General features: G+C 32.1%; 2 protein-coding genes across 2 annotated transcripts; both read right to left on the bottom strand.

The window, feature by feature from the left end:
- Nucleotides 1-118: 118 nt before the first annotated feature.
- LOC131851280 (vacuolar protein sorting-associated protein 37A-like) lies at nt 119-3,087 on the bottom strand. Its single transcript, XM_059201763.1, has 3 exons — nt 2,376-3,087; nt 983-1,289; nt 119-272 (listed from the first exon to the last, which is right to left on the bottom strand). The coding sequence occupies exons 1-3, from the start codon at nt 2,847-2,849 to the stop codon at nt 148-150; spliced, it is 906 nt and encodes a 301-aa protein (XP_059057746.1). The 5' UTR covers nt 2,850-3,087; the 3' UTR covers nt 119-147.
- Nucleotides 3,088-4,064: 977 nt separating this feature from the next.
- On the bottom strand, nt 4,065-15,413 carry LOC131851298 (D-altritol 5-dehydrogenase-like). Its single transcript, XM_059201783.1, has 9 exons — nt 15,265-15,413; nt 14,091-14,215; nt 13,267-13,433; nt 10,346-10,447; nt 6,060-6,155; nt 5,463-5,540; nt 5,207-5,300; nt 4,505-4,612; nt 4,065-4,179 (listed from the first exon to the last, which is right to left on the bottom strand). Exons 1-9 carry the CDS (start codon nt 15,406-15,408, stop codon nt 4,065-4,067), a joined length of 1,029 nt encoding a protein of 342 aa, XP_059057766.1. The 5' UTR covers nt 15,409-15,413.
- Nucleotides 15,414-19,834: the final 4,421 nt, after the last annotated feature.

Here is a 19,834-nt window from a genome sequence, read left to right as displayed (position 1 = left end):
AATTCGTACACTAAACTAATATCTTGGTACAAAGTTTTTTCGTACAGTGTTGTACTATATCAAATTATGAATCGATTCCCGCTCCGTATTACAAAATTATTTTGTTACGCTTTTAATCTTTTAATTTAAACAGCTTTTAATGAGTGTTTATGTCGTAGCCTTGTCAAGCTGTGCAAGCTGGTGAGCTAGTCTCTCCTCCCTGGTCCTCCTTGCTTGTCCTAAGACTCTTTTCTCAGAAAATTTGGTGATAAATGTTTCAACTGGCATTTTACCTAAAAGAGATGATAATATTAGTTTTTTTTTATAAAGATATATTAAACTCTAATATATTTAGACATATATATATTACGTACGATATTTCTGATCTACAAAAAAAATAAAATTTTTAGATGGGCAGACTCATTAAAACATGATGCAGGAACACACAACAAAGCATCTTTCCAACTTCCAGATTATAATAATATCTTAGAACAATTCATACAGCGGCATCTAGTCCGAAGTTAAGCTTGTATTATGGGTACTAGATAACTGATATAAATACATAGATACATTATTTTGTAAATTGGTCATATTTACAATAATACTGTTTCATTTAAATTCAAATTTGTGAGAATAGAGTGACCACCAGCATATGCTATATAGAAAAAAATTTAAAAAATCTAATCAGTGTTCGCAACCTGAACAGACCAGTCCCCACAAGCAGACCAGACCGAGCCATCATTGCACTCAACAAGTATACTTATATACGTTTGTAACGAGCAATATGTCATTACTAAATTTAGAAATCTTTAACCTATGTCAATGAGAAAGTTATATACCTCAACCTTTGGAATAACTAAGGGGGTGTGCTACTTATATACGTAAATACAACCTTTAGACCACTGAGCATATATTAATAGTAAGCTTGTAGATATTTTTATGTGCAATGATTATTGGAAATTAAGTTATTTTCCTAATAATTAAGGTATAATGTTAAAAATACCTAAAATGAAATCTTCTGCTATATTCTCAGCATCCTCATCTGCTTGCAATGCAGCAACCTTCAAGCAATCCCTGATGCGATGAGGGTCGTACATGTCTGCCAGCTTCTGATATTTGCGATGCAACTCCTCACAGTTCATCTTCATCTGAACAATTGTTGAGATTCGGTCAATCACTTCCGTCTTCAAATCATCCAAAGACTGTTGTTTTGCGATGTTGTCCTGTGCGATGTGTTCAATGCTATTCATAATTTCCTCAGTCTCCAACTCCAATTGTATTAATTGTGGATTATTTTCTAATAATTTGTCCTGAAAAATATGTAAATAAATAATTATTTAAGCTTTATTTTCCATACAATTATTTTGGTTTCTTTATCCTCTCATCTGCAATTATTGGAGTTAGATACTAAAGCCCCATCTGTGGAGCATTTGAAACTGTGGTTATAAAAATATTGGATACTCCACCGATAGGCCCAAACCACCATCTGTGAGAAGTCCTCTAATTGTTCTCACAAATGGACCTTAATGTCATTTTGACAGCTAACAGTTGAAATGTTATATATAGTGCCATGTGGGTAACAGCCTCCCTCAACTTGCTTAATTATTGTCCATTTTTGGGTATTAGACATTTATTCCCATTATGAATTACAAATAATTCACTTAACATGAGAACTAAAAATATAAACAAACAAAATAAATATTAGTGGAAACATAAAAAAAGGTATATACATATAATGAAGACATTTGCAGCTACACTCATCCAGTTTTAAATAAATTTAATCATATTTTTCTTCTCCAGTATAGGTTGTCTGGAAGGACTACTTATGTGACAAAATCTCCTTTTGTACTACATTACTCTGATTTATGTTCTTTGTAATTCATTTCTGGTCCAATAAAGAGTTAATAAACAAACAAATATTGTATGCTGGGGGAATTACAAATACCCTCATCATATTATCCATTTATATTCATATGTACCCATAGTATGTATGTTGACATTATCACATTAAACTAAACCTGTATTAGCACTGATTTAATTAATTTTGTTTTCCATATTTTGTTTATTTTTTACTCTTACCTTAAATATAGTGTACAATTGACTATAATAATGACTAACAATATCCTAGTGCTAACGTACATGCATACATCAATGCATTGAAATTGAAAAATAGTCATAACACAGGAAGTTAAATAATATTATATTGACATGTATTTACAATAAGAACCTAGTAGAATATAGAAGTATATATATATACTTATATAGTATCTATAACACAAGCTCTACTTAGCTTGTGACTAGATTGGACAATTCACACATCATCTAGTCCCAAGCTAAGTGCATGGGATTAGATGATGTGTGATTTGTCCAGGGGTATTATTATTATATGAAATTACCTGTAAATCTGGATTCTCTAATATTTCCTGCAATTCATCAATATTAAACTCCTCTAATTCTGGAAACATCAACGATTGGACACTAACTTGTGATTGTGGACTTGTATCATTACATTTATCATCATTTGGTAATTTTGGCAACGACCTTTGAAACTCACGTATAATAGCTTGAACTACACGTCCTAAATCAGAATGCAAGCTGTAATTAACAAGGCCAGGAGCTCCGACAATTTGATTCGAGTTCTCTGCAATCCATGGATGTAGTACAGCGGGATTCACATATATAGAAGGGTTCTCATTGGGAAATTCGGGGCTTAGTACAACGTTTAAGCTCATATTTTTGCCATCTGCAGTAAATTCCACACTGTACTCGGAATTCTCATCGATTTCTATTACGTGGTCGTTGAAGATTTTCAATGTATCTATTTGCCGTTTTCTTAGATCCTGCTCGTTATAATACGATCTTGGAAGCATTTTATATCACTTTGTTAACAATTTTATTCAACAAAAAAAAACAGGACAAGAAAAATTACAAAGGTTTTCTGATTACTGGCAGAGCACTTAATTGAAGCAAACTATAGCGCAAAGTTTAAAGTGTATAGAATAACCTATAATTTTTGATACACTTTCTATATATAAACTGTTTAAATTAAGTTTAATTAATAGCAACTTTTTGTTAAAAAATCAATAAACACGAAACAATAACAGTAAAGAAGTGAAGAGATAAGTAATTTTTGAATTAACAATTTTGACATTGACACATTCATTGACTTTGACATTTCTCCTTGCAATTTTTCGTGGAACAGTAAGACCTTGATATTGTAATAACTAAATGACTAAATATGTCATTTAGTTATTACAATATCAAGGGTCTTACTGTTTTTAGACTGTTAATTATATAAATTAAAACGACGTGAAGAAGTATTTCCTAATTTGCGATTACCCATATTAACTCATTTATGAACAATTTAATTATGTTTAAATCAGCAATTATCTAATATTTTAAAGAGATTATTATTGACATTTTGCGATTATGCCTGATCTTTTTGAAATTGCGAAGTTTGCAGATACAATACAAGGTGCAAAGTTTTCAGATACAATACAAGGTGCACAGTTTGCTATTGCAGGCATAAAGTAAATAGATATGTTTTTGATTTTCCGTAACGAATGAAAGAAACTTTTCTACAGAGGAGAGTATTCATTATAATAAGTCTGATCTGCGATATTACCCGGGTTAATCAGTTCTCGAGACGCAAAAACGTGTATAAAAGTTCTACTAATACATTTTCTAATAATTACGAAACTATATTGATTTAAACTGTCGATGGGTCCATATACCCATCTTAAAATATGGACTGGTAATTGCTTTTACACCCACAAAACTGAACGGTCAACTTTATGCCGAACAAACTGGGTGTATCTAATTAAGACTGAAGATAACTGAAACGAACATAGTAATTAGTTATGCTATTTGTAAAGATGACATATTTACAAATAGCGAGGGGGCAGGTGGTCACGAGAGCCTCGTTTTGGTCGGTTTATTATTACAGTGGTAACATTGTTATAGGGATTGTCACAATTTAGTTATTCTTTTAACACATTAGGGACATGTAGAAAGGATAAACAATAAAACACACAAGTAGGTATTTGGCAGAAAAAAGGTAAGTAAATATTTATTATAAAAGTAAATTAATTGATTTTGAACACAGCCTTAGCAATATTTCCTACTTTCAGATCGTCCAAAGCATTTTGGTATTGAGACAGAGCGTATGTTTTCACTCCTAGCTTGTGGTAGTCCAGATACCTGAAAAAAAAAAACGATTTAATCCATAGAGTAATCAAAAATAATTACAAATTTTGTAATTCTTCTTTTTTTATTATCTCTTTAACTAAAAACCAATATTTTATTTTCTTCTTGATCTTGCAGATACTTCAAAATAAATGAATGAATTGTTTGCAAATATTATTACACTATTTATTTACTTAACCTTAATGCACACAATAAAAGAGGTACATTTGGAGGACTTAACGCCTACCATACAAAAAAAAAGAAATGTCCTGTAAATTAGCAACTTATACATAACTTATACAAATCGTATAACCTTATAGATATAACAATATTAAGTTACCTTCCACCCATCGCATTGAGCCATCCAATCGCCTTCGGGAAACTGAATGGGTTAATCTTTACACCGATCAGAGTCAGTTCCTTATTGTATATCTGGAACGGATTCACTCTGAAAACAAATGAAAACAGATAACCATGAAATTTACGGGTACAAACAGATGTATTTATGAGTATAATTTTTTGCATCTGGATTTTTTAATGTACCTGTATTATATCTGTATTTACAAAAAAAAAAGTATCTAAGTATTTATATCAGGTGTATGGTACCCATAACACAAGTTCTGCTTAGCTTGGGGCTAGATGACGCTGTGTGAATTGTCCAGGGATATTATTATTGTTATTATGAACAACTGTATAAAGTCGTAGTATAAACCTCTGTATAATTTATTTCTGCCATAAAACCGTTTCCTTTGTAAGCAATGAATCCGTTTTAAAGGTAATGGTATTGAAATTTGAAATTGAAATAACATCCTAGTTAAAGTAAGAGCCGATGGGACTGTCGTGAAGACATGATATCTTGAAAGCTGCTCATTTGTACAACAGACGGTTGCTAATTTCAATTTAGTATGATTATTTCTAGTATATGTACAATGAAATATCATCAAGGAATACCTTCTTTTTAATTTTGTCAAACAAGTTATTTCAGGCCACGCGAATAAAGTCGCAGGTAAAATTGAATGTTTAAAATAAGGATTATACTCACGAAGCCTGGTGAGCTGGCGGGCAGCATCCAAACAGCACATATTTACCTCCTGGAGTAAGGTAATTGAAGGAGATCTCCATCACTTTACCCACGCCTGTTAATGAAAAAAGGCACCTTTATAATTCATAGCATATTAGAAGCCCCACGGCCTTAAAAATGGCAAGGGAATCTATAGGACGTGAGATAGAAGAGATGGTAATGACTATGATAAGGATGGTAAGATGATGATGGCAATAAAAAAAAAATAGGTACTTACCAGTACAATCAATAATGACATCGTATTGTATCGTTTCCGAAGCCAACACATCGGGCGTGACGAGTCTGTAACCGGTTTCTGAAAAAATATAATTTATTTATTTACAAAAAAATATTTCAATGAATTTATTTCAAGGGCGATACACGCCCATCGTTTAGTAACATAAAAAAATCAACATCAAACCGGACCATTGCTGCACAACTCCACCAGATATGGTGCAGCAATGGATTGTCTTCCACGCTGTCCCTGGAAATCATCCTGGTTAATTCCTAGCTTCCTTTCCTGGCTCATCCTATCATCTTTCACTGGAGCCCTACTAGCGAATACCGTTAGCGCAGGCGGGTCGATCATTCTATATTGTTCCATCAAAAAAATACCTTTATAATGGTACATGGTACTGATTTTCTGCATCTATTGCAAATAGTAAATAACCGACCATGGTGTTGATGTGTCATGGTAAGATTTTTTACCACCATCATAGTATAAAAAAAATCAATTGCGACTATAGAATAGTGACTACAATTAAAATATTGATATTTTGTATTTAGATCCCAAAAGCTATCTATTGTAATTTTGTATTGTTTGTTGTATGCTGACCTAATCTCTTCACTATTTCTAATCTGGACTTATTCATCTCGGATACTGTGACGTCTCTGTGGCCGTGATGGTGGAGTGTTGTCACCCATAGATTTCCTGTAACAAATACAATACCGTGAGTATCATTTCCAAGTGGTTAGCAATACGATTTAGCATCATTATATGTCTTTTAATATTTATATATACATATTGTCTTTATTTAACTTGTCTTGTTTATTATTCATTTCTTTTGCCGATATTATCCTATCACCTGTCTTTTAGCAACAACTAGCTTGTACCTTGTTACTATGTTATTATTCTTGTAATATATGTATGTCTGGTGCAAAAGAGTATATAAATAAAAAAAAAAATATTCCGATGGATGGCGGGTTAAGACGACTGAACTCAGCTCAAAAAAATCACCTAATAAAATATCGTAATATAGGGCAAGTGCAGAAGGTACTGAAATCTGTTGAAGTCGAAATTATTCCGATCGATTGAGTTTTAAGTCGACCGAACTCAGCTCTAGAGATTCACCCATTAAAATGTCATAATCCAAGGCAAGTGTAGAAGGCACTACAATTCTGCTGAAGTCTTTATGACGCAGCTGACAGTAAATTCCTGTCTTCAGACAGGATACAATTTCAGTGTACGTGCGATTCGAACCTCAGCTCTGGCTGTCCTAATTGTGATCCCCGGTTGAATAGGACATATGGGAGGGAAAACTTTGCATATATAGAGAATAGAAATTATGACTACTGTTTTATGTTTAGCGTGATATGAGCGACTTAGGGCCATTTCACTGTAGAAGACCAGTTGTTACAAAATAAATATAAAATATATGTATGTCAGAGATTACAATGCTATTATGTAAATTTTATCTTTTTTTTAATGTAATAAAAACATAAGTATGTTTATAAAAGCGCATCTGTTATTATATTTATGATGTTATTACAATTACTTAGTTAAGGTAAAACATTAATGAGTGTGCGTTTACATTTATCTGTTGTTTTGGAGGAGTATGGCAACTAACACTTTAACATATATGTGGAGATTTTATATATATGTTCCCACATATTTTTGTGTACTTTTGAATAAATTCCGGTAGCTCGTTCTTCGTCTTTTTATTAACACAAAATATTTTTTAATAGTAACACGTCGTTTCCTCTTTTTAACATGTTCTTGATAATAGTCCATTCTCTCAATCACTCCTTTTCACTCAACACTCTTATGACATTCACTCATTCTTTCATACTTAACTAAGTTAATACTACAATTAATTTAATGGTGTTATGGATGCATTTCCTAATATTTTAAACTATCCTTCATATATATATAGATATAAATTAAATATTTTTTCTGATGGAGACTTAATTATCCTAAAATATTGGAGAAAATTATAAGATTTTACCAGTTCTTCTCAACTGACGTAAGCCAGCGAGACGGTAGGTAAGTGATAAAAAAATTATGACGTACAATTGAGGTCGGAAGGTGATTTATGAATAAATATTTTTTGTTTTGATTTGGGATTTTGTTTATAAAAATGAAATGGCAAACAAGCTAAGGATCTATGATATGATATCTCTATATGAACTTCTCATGCCTTGCCTTCCTGAGGACTTGTAGAGGTACAGCACAGTCTTCAAGAAGGCCCGAAATTTATCCTAATTTTATTCCTGAATTCAAATTGATAATGATTACGAATATACTGTTTTAAATTTGACACTGTCGTTATACGTATCTTTAGTAAAAATCACGGGATCTTACCACGTTTTTTTTATTCAGTTCCCGATATTTCGGCAGTGTGTCAACCGCCATGATCACGTGTGAACTGAATTTTTCTTTAATTTTCTTAATTTTTTCTTCAATCAAAATAAACTGTGGTAAGATCCCGTGTGTTTTATTAACTATAAGTATAAATATTTACGAAATTTCAAATTTTAATGTTCTGAGTTACCCAGCAACATATAGACATGTTAAGCGTGTTGACATGCCATTGTATCTGTGCGTTTGGAACACTTAAATTGTTTAAAAGGGCGATTACATACTTCCTCAGTGTTTCATGTGTTTAAATAATATTATATCATATGTCATAACACTACATAATAATAAAGTTGTTATCGTGAAACATGACATACAGTAATAAACATATAATAATCCAATGATAAGGCACAATTATTATATCTTTATACTTATATAACACTAGTTGATGCTCCTTGCTTTACACGATGCTTTTTATGGCTACTGTGGAATTATCAGAAATTTTCCTTTACGTTTCATATGGAACTCTATGGAAATGATGTGATAAGTAGAGGGGATTAATAATTGGACTTTGGTATTAGTAGATCCATTTTTAGAGCAAAATAAAAACTATCCCCCCCCCCCCCCTATTTAAATTTTTATATTTATGTATTACGTGTACCGTAATAATTCATATCTTTTAATAAATAGTAGTTATTTTTTTACTTTGCACGAATGCATTACAAATCTTTGAAATACATGTATTGTACATGTTTATTTGTATTTATTCCTCTTGAATCACTCCATCTATTGCTGCATTAAAACTGAATCAAATCCATTACGTAATTTAAAATATATAAGCGAATAGACAGCGGGGGCCACTTTTTTTTATACTATGTAAGTTAGTTGCTACTGACTTAATAATAATACCATTATTAATTATTTTAATTTTAATATGTATTATTATTTATTCTCGGTAGTATCGATTATAATAATACATTTATTTATTTAATGTATATTTATAATAATACCTACACTACTTCCATAGGTACATAGTTAGTTTGTTACATGTTTTTCACTAAACTACAAGTGTATGGTGTTCATATTTCTTGTTATGTTATTATTCTCAATGATGACCTGAGCTCTTGATAGCCTGATAAATGGGTGGCACCATAGATAAGATACAATAACTATTATTAGGGAAAACAGGTTGCTACTAACGGGTTATCTGTATGGAAATTAAGAGTCTGTGGTTTTAATATGTTATTTTATTATTGTTACCATGTAATATTATTACAAAATAACTATACTAGAAGACAGTTCAAAGTCATTTTTAAACTTTTGTGTTTAATATACATTATTTATATTATTATCCGGATCTTAACACGAACTTGTAATTTTATGGCAAATAAAGATTTTTACCTCTTTCGACGTTTCGACTAGGTTGCACTAGCCATGGACACGAGCTGATAGCAACTCGTGTACAATACTGTACAAAGTCGTTTCGAAATGAAATGAAATTATTTATTTTGTAAGGAATGTGGTGTGGTGGTTATAAAATGGGTGTATATATAAGGATATATATGTATGGTTCCATACAATACTCCTTATGTGAAGTCACGCAAAATTATGTTACATTTTAACTTCTGTCTTAGTGGATAATATTCTGCCGTCAGCTACTTGCTTAACAAATCTTCTGCTTGGTGAGATATGTCAGAGAAATTGATGGGTACGGAGGCATAAGAATTGGCAACGTATTGGGTACTACGGAGAATATTTTGTGATGTCTGTTGTAATATAGTAAAATAGTTACCGTCGACTATAGACATGTATAGGTAGGTCTATAGTCGATCTTAACAAGTAGATCACCAACTTGTTTGCTATTATAGTTGCATAAAACAAATGCGATTAAGTTGTTTTTTCATTAATTTTTCCAGAATGTACCATGAAACTCTCTATTACTGCGTCAATAAGGCTATCTCCCAAAATATACTTTTGGGAGATAGCCTTTCAGTATAGCTGGATCTAGGTATTTCGTGATTTCTAAGGTACATAAAGGTATGACAATATTGTATTTATATAAAAATCTTACTGAATAAACAATTTCATATTATTACGTTGATAAAATACTTTTTAAAGTTGTTATTTTCTACTATGAGTTCGCAAGAAAAGTCAAAAGGCACAAACTCGATGAGGTATATTTCTGAGGTACGTTTCTGATATTACTTTATTATAATTTTTTTTTTAATAAATAAAAGTTGTAATAATCTTGCTGGTAGGTACGGTGGTTCATCACTGCTTTACTCCCTAATATAACGGGTTTAATTCCCGCACAATGCAGATAGTTGTATTAATGAGTATGGATTGTATTGCTTTGTCGTATTTACAAAAATGTATTCAAGTATTTCTATCAGTATTATAATACCCATAGTTCAAGTTGCGCTATCTTGTCTCAAAATAACCAGAACTTGAACTATGGGTATTTTGAGACAAGATAGCGCAGTGTGAATTGTAAAGGGATTTTATTTAGTATTTTTAATACGATCTGTAATTTAGCTAACACTCACCAATAATACCGGCTCCAACAATTAGTATCTTCTGTCCAACAGACAAAGGTGCAGCGCGGTCGAAGCCGTGGGACACGCACGAGTACGGCTCGCACAGACCAGCTGCAAGCAGAGAGGGAGTTAAAGAGTGTTAAAAAACGACATCAAAGTCTATTAAACAATAAGGTTTATATTTGATGCGTTACTTAAAATAAATCTTATTATTAATCCTCCAAAAAAGATAAAAACGGGTGCTGCTTGTGGGGACTGGTCTGTTCAGGTTGTGAACACTGATTAAATTTTTTGTTCTTTGCGATAGCATATGCTGGTGGTTACTCTATTCTCCCAAATTTGAATTTTAATGACTGTGTATTATAATAAATATGTCCCACTATTATTTGAAAAAAATACGAGCTGTATTTCTTGTCAGTTCTTCTCATCTTGAAATCATTCCGAACTGACGGTAGATTTGACATATCATAAGAGTCTGTAATAGATCTACATGAATCAAGATATTTTGAATTTGAATTTGAATTTGATATCTTTAATCTCCGGATTTATGTATCGGACGATTGTGTTTTGTTTTGTTTGGTTTATTTTTCTCACTAAACAAATCTTATCCTAATATAATATAGGGTACTGGCACCAGTAGTCAGCCTTTTAGTGGTAAGTCTGGGTTCAAACTTATATAAGAAAATATTAGAAAGATTAAATTGAAAGTCTTTTGTATAATTTAACTTACTAATTTATTAAACTTTGTTACAAAATTAACAAAAATTACAAATTTATCCTTTAATAAAGTGAAAAATACTTTTTAACAAAATAAGGCACTTTTCACCAGTGCTTAGCCGCCAAAAACTAGTACTCAGCCATATTGCCACCAGTGGTCAGCCTCTCTTAAGATCAATAGTTTCAAGCTTAAAGATTAAGAACATTAATAAATAATTAGTCCGGTCATAGAAACTAAAAGGACTTAACTGTGCCCTAACAATCACAACAATCAAATACCTATCTAACTTATATTTAAATCAGTCGGAAACTTCTTTAGTAACATCAGTATTTAAAAAGATTTCAAGTTCTTCTTTTTCTTTCTAAAAGTCGCCGATTAACAATTTTTTAGGAGCTTATCTTCCTTACAGGTTTCTGTGTCAGGAGTTTCAGGATATAGAAGTATATTACTGAGAATTTTAATTTTATTTTGTTTTGATTTCCACTAAATCACAGCCTGTCTTTGTGTATTTTACGCTCAATTCCTTATCATAATCATAATTTTTCTTCTTTGTAGTCTCCTTCACTTTACTTTTGGTAGAATCTAGAGCTGCTTTTTTTCTTTTTTTGTATAAAAAACTATATAAAAAAAAATTTAAATATGGACGATTGAACACTGGGTCTACTGTCACCAGTACTCAGCCATGTAACAAACTCTAACTATTTAAGTGGCCGACTATTGGGTTTTTGACAAACAGCGTTAAAACCAGTAGTCAGCCAAGGGTGGTTGAGTACTAGATAATGTATATAAAAATGGGACCCAGTAGTCGGCCACTTCATTATTTAATAATTCTTAAGAAAAACATGATACTTTTCATTGATTACAATGCCAAAAGTCTTAATTAATGTAAATTTTAATACAATGTGGCCTAAAATTAACAAAAAAATGAAATAAATTACCATTTCTGTGAACGCTTCTCACTAATAAAAAAATGGCGCGCACGCCGCATGTCGCCTCGTCAGCCGATGACGTCGAAATAGATTCATATTTAATGTACTTCGCAGCCACGTAGCTATTATGTTTGGATTTAATTCTAGCAATGAGAAGTCATAGAAGCTATTTAAAATAATTTGGTTAGGTATTTTCTGTTATAGCGCTATTCCTATTGGTTTTAAACCGAAAAAGGCTGAGTACTGGTGCGGGGCCGACTACTAGTGCCAGTACCCTAATGTTATAAATGCAAAAGTTTGTAAGAATGGATATTTGTTACTCTTTCACGCAAAAACTACTGAACGGATTTTGATGAAACTTTACAGTATTATAGCTTATAAATTAGAATAACATATAGACTATAATTAATTTTAAACTTTCGTGTTTAATACACATTATTTAAATTATTAACCGGGTCAAATTTATAGCCTATAAATTTGACCCGGGTCAAGCCGCGGGTACAGCTAGTAATTGTATAATATAGTAGATGTATTATTACAATTATTTATTATAACAATATATTTTTCTTAATTCACATCCAGGGTTGGTCGTAATAGTTTATAGAACCTGGACAAAATTTCACCAGAAGTGATCCATAAAATTATAATTTTGTTAACATATTTTCAATTTGTCATTTTGCTTTCTTGAATAAAGTGATTTAGTATTCTGAGTATTCTTTCTGGTTGTTGGTTTGGTATATTATTATCTTGTGTATAATGTAATAACATATCTATTTGTCCTATGATTTGTACAAAAAGAATGTTGTTATTATCAAACGCGTTTTTATATTTTCGTAGAAAATAACATTAACGAAAAATTGCTATGTGGTTAATTTGTATGCGTTCGAGGTGGGAACGAGAGCTATACTAGCGTAATCTCTCCAGAATCTTCTATATGATCGACGTACGTCAAAACTCACCGTCACCGCTCGTGTATGTCTCCGTGTCCAGTCAAATCTGGTAGGAGTCTGCTAGTTACTGCTTTAGACGTTTTTTTTCCTTTCTTTTCTTCCCGGATGTCAATTTCCAGGCTCTCTACTTATTTAGGGACTATTCTAATATATATATATATAGTTTCTGTTAGACTCAGTATTGTGCTGGTATAGTTCTCGCAAAGTTCCCCTTAAATCTACATCCGGGCCACAAGTCCCAACTTACAACTTGGAGTTTCCCTCTCTGTGACACGATGGAGCTGGCTCCCGGACGTTGAATGGAATGCTAAGAAGTTCGTCTCATAAACTTACCCTGTTCCAATGTGATGCCACTAGGTAACGCAAAGACCTGGTCTTGCGGTGCGAGCACATACTGCGCCCAGCCTCCATTCCGCCATATTCCAATAGTACTGTTGATGCCGGCCGTCAGACAGTACTGGTAGTTAGCGCCCCGACAGAACTCACAGAGACCACAAGCCCTGCAGACAAATATATTCCATACACAATACTAGAAACTATTATTTCAATTTTTTATTTTTTTATAATGTCGCATCATTACATAGTATATAAAGTCGCTGTCGCTGTCTGTCTGTCCCTATGTATGCTTAAATCTTTAAAACTACGCAACGGATTTTGAAGCGGTGTTTTTAATAGATTGGTTTATATATATAATATATGTACACCCTTCAGAAGCCGGGGCGAGTAGCTAGTTAAAATATATATAAAAATAAATGCAATCCTAAATTTTCACCTATCTGTCATCAACCCCTATTTTTTAAAAGCTATTTTAATTTACATAGCAAAACAACGTTTGTGGGTCTGTTAGTATATATAATCCCATCAAAAACATAAATGTGAAATGATAGCCGAGTTTAATATTATAATATATGCCTTGATTTTTGACTTCTACGACAAAAGAGATGAGATCTAAATGGGTGCCAAGTTCAATGGTCTGTCCTGAAATGTATTTATAACAATATAAAATATCATTTCTTCTTAAAACTTAGGATAATATACTGTAGCCTAAGGTCTAACTTGGCCAGTTCTCATATACCAATTTTTACTTTCGATTGCTAGTTACTATTAATATTAAAATAGGAACCGACAAGTAACATGTTTAGAATAGTTTAAAGTACCTGTTAGGGTCAACCACGACCTTCTGTCCTTTCTTGAAGATGGATGCCTTGCCTGCCTCGTAGATTTCACCGCTGAACTCGTGACCAAGTGGAAGTGGTCGCTCTTTGGAAGCTGGGAACTCGCCCTAAACATAAAATATCACCGTCAAAATGGAATTACAGCTTCAAAATGGAAAGCTTACAGACCAAGTTAATGTCAGCAGAACTAGATGAGATTGAGTTAGCTACGAAGATGATTTCGTACAGTTCTCAACAGGTAACGTTTCACGACCATTTTGTACAGAAGAGAGTTAGTAATGTACACTAATATTATTGATAGTTAACTACTATGTAGGATGACTGGAACACTTGGTTTCCTTGGTTGGTTGTCCTGGAAATCATCGTGATAAATTCCTTGTGAATTTGACTCGACAGGCTACCTGACCTGATCTCATACTCATCTTATCATTCTCCACTGGTACCCTACCAGCGTATACCTACAGTTAGCGCAAGCGAATGCACCACTTCCATATCATTAATTTAAAATCTCTTTTGTATAGTTTTTTACACTTAAAATAGAGATAAGGTAGCACAAATATAATCATAGTTAACAACTAAATATTTATACAAGAAGATTAGAAATAATTTTAATCAGTAAATTTACTACGTAAACTAAATAAATTAGTTAATTGAATCATATAAACACAGAAGGTATCTTAGTCGATATAGACTTTCATAAAATTGTCTTTGCTTTACAAAATTGAAATAAAAAAAGAAAAGAATATATATTTATATGATACACATATGCAATGTAAAAACACAAAAAATAATATGAAAACAGAAGAAATCTTCTTCTTAATGTATAAAATTTTCGTGTCACGTTGTTTGAAATACTGAACAGATATTTGTGTGACAAATATTTGTATGTATTAAGTATACATACAAATTTTAGTACAAAATTTAGTAAATAGTAGATCTGAGAATATCAATATATCATAACCATAAGTAATAAGGGTAGCACTCCCTAAATTTTATCCTTTATTTTCTTTTTATAATTCGGCATTAAAAATAGATATATATCAAAATATATACCCATCTACCTTAAAAAGACGTTTTTAATAGCAATATTAATTTTTATGTCAAAACAAAGTATGTCTGGATAGCTAGTTTTTATTATATAATTCTGAGATCTCACCTGAATGATATGAAGATCTGTACCACAGACTCCCGAGTACGCCACCTTCACAATGACATCTGTGTCGTTAACCAACTTGGGTATAGGGAACTTGTTCTCATACTTAAGAGTTAGACTTTTACCGTCAAACACTACTGCTTCCATTTTGATTTATGCTACAAGAAATAAAAATTCCAGATATAAGTATAAAAAATAACATAAATGAAACATTACCAATATACAATACAATATTGACAGCCCCGGTGGTCAAGCGGTTTAACACACCGCTTTACTTTCGATGGTCGTGGGTTTGATTTCTCGCACGGTGCAAACATTTGTATTCAATTACAATGTTTCTTGAATTTAAATGAAATTCAGATAGAGTCTATAATAATACTTACGTTATTTACCATCATAATCACCATATGATAAATATTATATTTAAACAACTAATACCATGCATTTGAAGTTAGGGATAGTTATAGAAAACCTACTTATATATGAAATAGTAGTATGTAATTGAAAACAGTTACTTAAATATATTAAAATAAAAAAAAGTTGTTTATATTATTTATATAGATTTTTTTGGCTCATGTCTATGGTTCACTTTATTTTATTTCTAATTAGTTCTAGTTAACTTAGGTATAAGAAATAAATACAGATTTATAATATTTATATAGAATTTTTTTCGTGTCTATGGTTCACTTTATTTTAATGTCAAATAATTGTAGAATAAATTGTTCACTTACTAACTACACAGTAAAGCGTCCCGTTCAACTGGAAGTTATCAAATGGTTAAATCCTCAACGTGTTTATAATGTATGTAACATCATCACAAAAGGGTATCAGCAATATAAGATTTATCTTATCTACGAATAAAGTCGTTTACTGCCGTTTCGTTCGCATAGATACTATTTTTTTAGAGCATTAATTAATATAACAGGGAAAAACTCATTTTTTGTGTGTTTAGGTAAATACCTGATATTTTATACAACCTTGTTGCTAAATAACATATACTATTGTCTACACTGATATTATAGAGATATATTTTTTTTATATTATTGGAATGGGAAACAAACTGACGGCCTATCTGATAGTAATAATAATAATATCGCTGGACAATTCACACAGCGCCATCTAGTTCCAAGCTAAGCAAAGCTTGTGTTATAGTAATAGACAACTGATATAAATACTAACATTTTTTTATGTTTACATAATATACATAGAAAACATCCAAATAGATACAAACAATCATACTCATGAATTTTAAGGTTTACATAATATACATAGAAAACATCCAAATAGATACAAACAATCATATTCATGAATACAAATTATTGTACCATGCGAGGAATCGAACTCGCAATCATTGAAAGTAAAGAGGCTAAACTGTTAAACCACCGAGGCCGTCAAGTGACAATCCATAATTCCATGTAAATTAAGCGCCACGGAGTTGACGTGGTTGTATGACGTCCCTTGTATGTATGCGTTACCATTGTCTATAGGCTACGGCAACCGTTTACCATCAGATGGGCCGTATGCTTGTTTGCCACGTACATGGTATAAAAAAAATCTAGAGGACTAAGTTGCAAAGTACAGAAGCATCTACTCTATCTCAAAGCAAGCTGTTTACCAGCTGAAGTAGGTAAGGTGCTCACGCAGCACGATTTAGTAAAAATTCTACCTTGCTACACTATATACAAAGTTGTCTTTTGAACGTCGCGTATTTTGTTAATTTATTCATCTATATGCAAGGATAATCTCCATATCCACTGTACCTAGTTTATTTCTAGTATTGTCTCGTAACAGTTAATAAGTTAATGGGAGTAAGTGTGGGATGAGGAAGGGATATGAATGTACTTCAAATGTTGTGGAATCGTGGAATAGAATGTCTCTATTGCCTCATTGAAATGTTTGACCCACTGATGTATGATGACAAAACATCGTTTTTATGGGAACTAACGTGATATTAAATAAACACATAATACAGATAAAATTCTATTTTCAATTCAATACAATTCAATTTATTTTAATCTAACACAAACAAAACAAAACACAACACATAACGGTTTTGAAATTATAATTATTCCAAATATGCCGTGTATTTTGACCGACCTCGGTGGTGTAGCGTATCTATCGTATGTATCTAGCACCCGCTTTACGACCGATGGTCGCAGGTTCGATTCCTCGCACGGCACAAACATTTGTATTCATGAGTATGATTGTTTGTATTGGTCTGGATGTTTTCTATGTATAATATGTATGTATTTACGAAAAAAAAAATTTATGTATTTGTATCAGTTATCTAGTACCCATAACACAAGCTTTAGTTAGCTTAACTTGGGTCTAGATGGCGCTGTGTGAATTATCCTGAGATCAGATATTATTATTATTATTTTGGCGTGTAAATTACAAGAATATTTTGTAAATGTCAAGATTTAAATTGTCATTTCAAATTACATTATTAGTATAAAAATTAAAAAAATAAATACATTGTGATTCTAAAAAAAAATAACATTTATTATTATTATCTATGACATAAATACACAATGTTTAAATAATACTTGTATATATGGAATAGCATTTATTTAATCACTGTGTAAATAGTTTAATTTTAATGTCTTAAATAAACAATCTGGTAGAGCTCACTGTACCATGGGAAATAAATATACTTACTTAAAGACCATGCAATAAAAAAAACATATATTAGGTACGAACTAATATTTTTGACGACAAATGGCTATGTGGTTTATTTATATGCGGACGAAATGGAAGCGAGAGGTATCAGAAAAATCACTTTACAATCTTCTAAAAGATCTTGTTCTGTCTAAAACTACAGTAAGTAATACTGGAACGTGTATCTGATAGAACGTGTATCTAAAGCTAGAACTAGTAGGTTTCTACCAGATTTGACTAGGCAAAGAAGCACGAGCGGTGAAGGCGAGTGTTGATGACCCCTTAAACCAACACCCGGGTCACAAGTCCCGGGACCTGCTCGGAGTTTCCTTCTCTGCCACACGATGGAGCCGGCACCCGCACGGTGAATCCATGGAATATGGGGAAAAGGGGATTGTTAGCAATGTAGACTCATGTACTCATTACTAGCAATGTACTATGTCAGGTTGATCTCCACGCGGTTCCCCCTTGGTGAATTTGTCACGTTCTGCTAACTGACCTGACCTCATGCTCATCTTATAATCCTCCACTGGTGCCCCGCCAGCTTAAACCGTTAGCGCAGGCGGGTACTCTTTTCCATTCAATAAAAAAAAATCCATGGAATCGTAGGAAGTTTGTCTCATAATAAAATAAAATTTTACTAATATTCGTTGATGTACATACGGCTACATTAATAAATATAGCTAATACATATTAGAGATCAACCTTATCTAAAAAAATGCCTTGAACTTAATTATTATTTGGTTTGTAATCATTTGTACTCGTTTATTGTTATTATCTATTGTGTATATATTATATTGTCATTGATTATGTAAGCAATTTACCATAGATTATTAGTTACTAAGGTTATACCATCATCGTGACGCAGTGGTATTGGTATGCTGTTTTACATAACGTAGCTCAGGTTTCGATTCTCAGTCGAGTATATTTTGGTAACGAAATTTACTATATTCTTTAAATGATCTAACTACTATATATAATTGCATATCCCTTGTATTTCTGTGATAAGAACAAAATCTTAAGTAAAGTTTAATCATTTAAATTAAAGATAATGTACGTAAATACTTCGACATATTTTTTTTAAGTACTTACTAACTTAACTAGTCAGGACTAAATGCGAAAGTATGCGATGCGATTTTGAAGTGAACTACATATACAATCATAATATAAATTTAATTAAAAAATATTATATAAGTTTTTTTTTATATTTGCTGCAATACCTTATTATAAAAATAATTAATCCATACATTCATACATACTACAATAAAAGTGAAAGGGTATCTGTATATTTTTTTTATTTATTCACGACTAAATATCGGAATGGGTCATAATGAAATTTGACATAAAAATAAGTAATATACTCGTATTAAGTACAGCAAGTTGCCGGTAATACTATAAAAAAAACATAGGAGTACTAACAGTGACCCGCGATTTAGTCTGAACAAACTTTAATCCTCTATTTCACTCATTTCCAATTTTTTTTAACATAAAACAGAGCCTAAATCCTTACTCGTAATACAATCAAGTTTCATATTAAACTTAATTAAGATACGTTCAATAATTTCGTCATATAAAGATAACAAATACAAACAGACATATTTTCCCACTTATAACATACGTATGGAGTAGTTGTGCAATAAACAGATGATATTGTAATCCAAGAAGTTCCCTTACTGACTTCCGTTCACTCGTGTTACGTCGTCGATTAATGAATTGCATCGCCAGATCCTCGCATGTTCGAACTTCAATACGTATTCGAGGATAGCCCGCCAAAATGACCTACTGTCCACCCCACTCACAGTGGGAGGGATACCTGGACATCCAGTCAACAACAATATCAGGAATTCATTCATAACAGTGCCTACTTTCTATCGAAACGGCGGCGTCTAAATGGACACAAAGCTGCAGAGGTCGC

This window comes from Achroia grisella, unplaced genomic scaffold (assembly GCF_030625045.1).
Source record: "Achroia grisella isolate CSIRO2021 unplaced genomic scaffold, CSIRO_AGI_Agris_v1 utg782, whole genome shotgun sequence".
NCBI classification, from domain to species: domain Eukaryota; kingdom Metazoa; phylum Arthropoda; class Insecta; order Lepidoptera; family Pyralidae; genus Achroia; species Achroia grisella.
Note: the sequence above shows the minus strand (reverse complement) of the source record. Positions and strands in the feature narration are given on the sequence as shown.

What these genes read in the sequence shown, in the direction of transcription:
- LOC131851280 (XM_059201763.1), bottom strand. Translation starts at nt 2,849, where the DNA reads ATGCTTCCAAGATCGTATTATAACGAGCAGGATCTAAGAAAACGGCAA. An exon ending in TAGAGAATCCAGATTTACAG is followed by an intron (nt 1,290 to 2,375) that starts GTAATTTCATAT and finishes CATATTTTTCAG; the next exon opens with GACAAATTATTAGAAAATAA. An exon ending in AGCAGAAGATTTCATTTTAG is followed by an intron (nt 273 to 982) that starts GTATTTTTAACA and finishes CATCTCTTTTAG; the next exon opens with GTAAAATGCCAGTTGAAACA.
- LOC131851298 (XM_059201783.1), bottom strand. Translation starts at nt 15,408, where the DNA reads ATGGAAGCAGTAGTGTTTGACGGTAAAAGTCTAACTCTTAAGTATGAG. An exon ending in TGGCATCACATTGGAACAGG is followed by an intron (nt 10,448 to 13,266) that starts GTAAGTTTATGA and finishes CTCTGCTTGCAG; the next exon opens with CTGGTCTGTGCGAGCCGTAC. An exon ending in CTCAATGCGATGGGTGGAAG is followed by an intron (nt 4,180 to 4,504) that starts GTAACTTAATAT and finishes TTTTTTTTTCAG; the next exon opens with GTATCTGGACTACCACAAGC.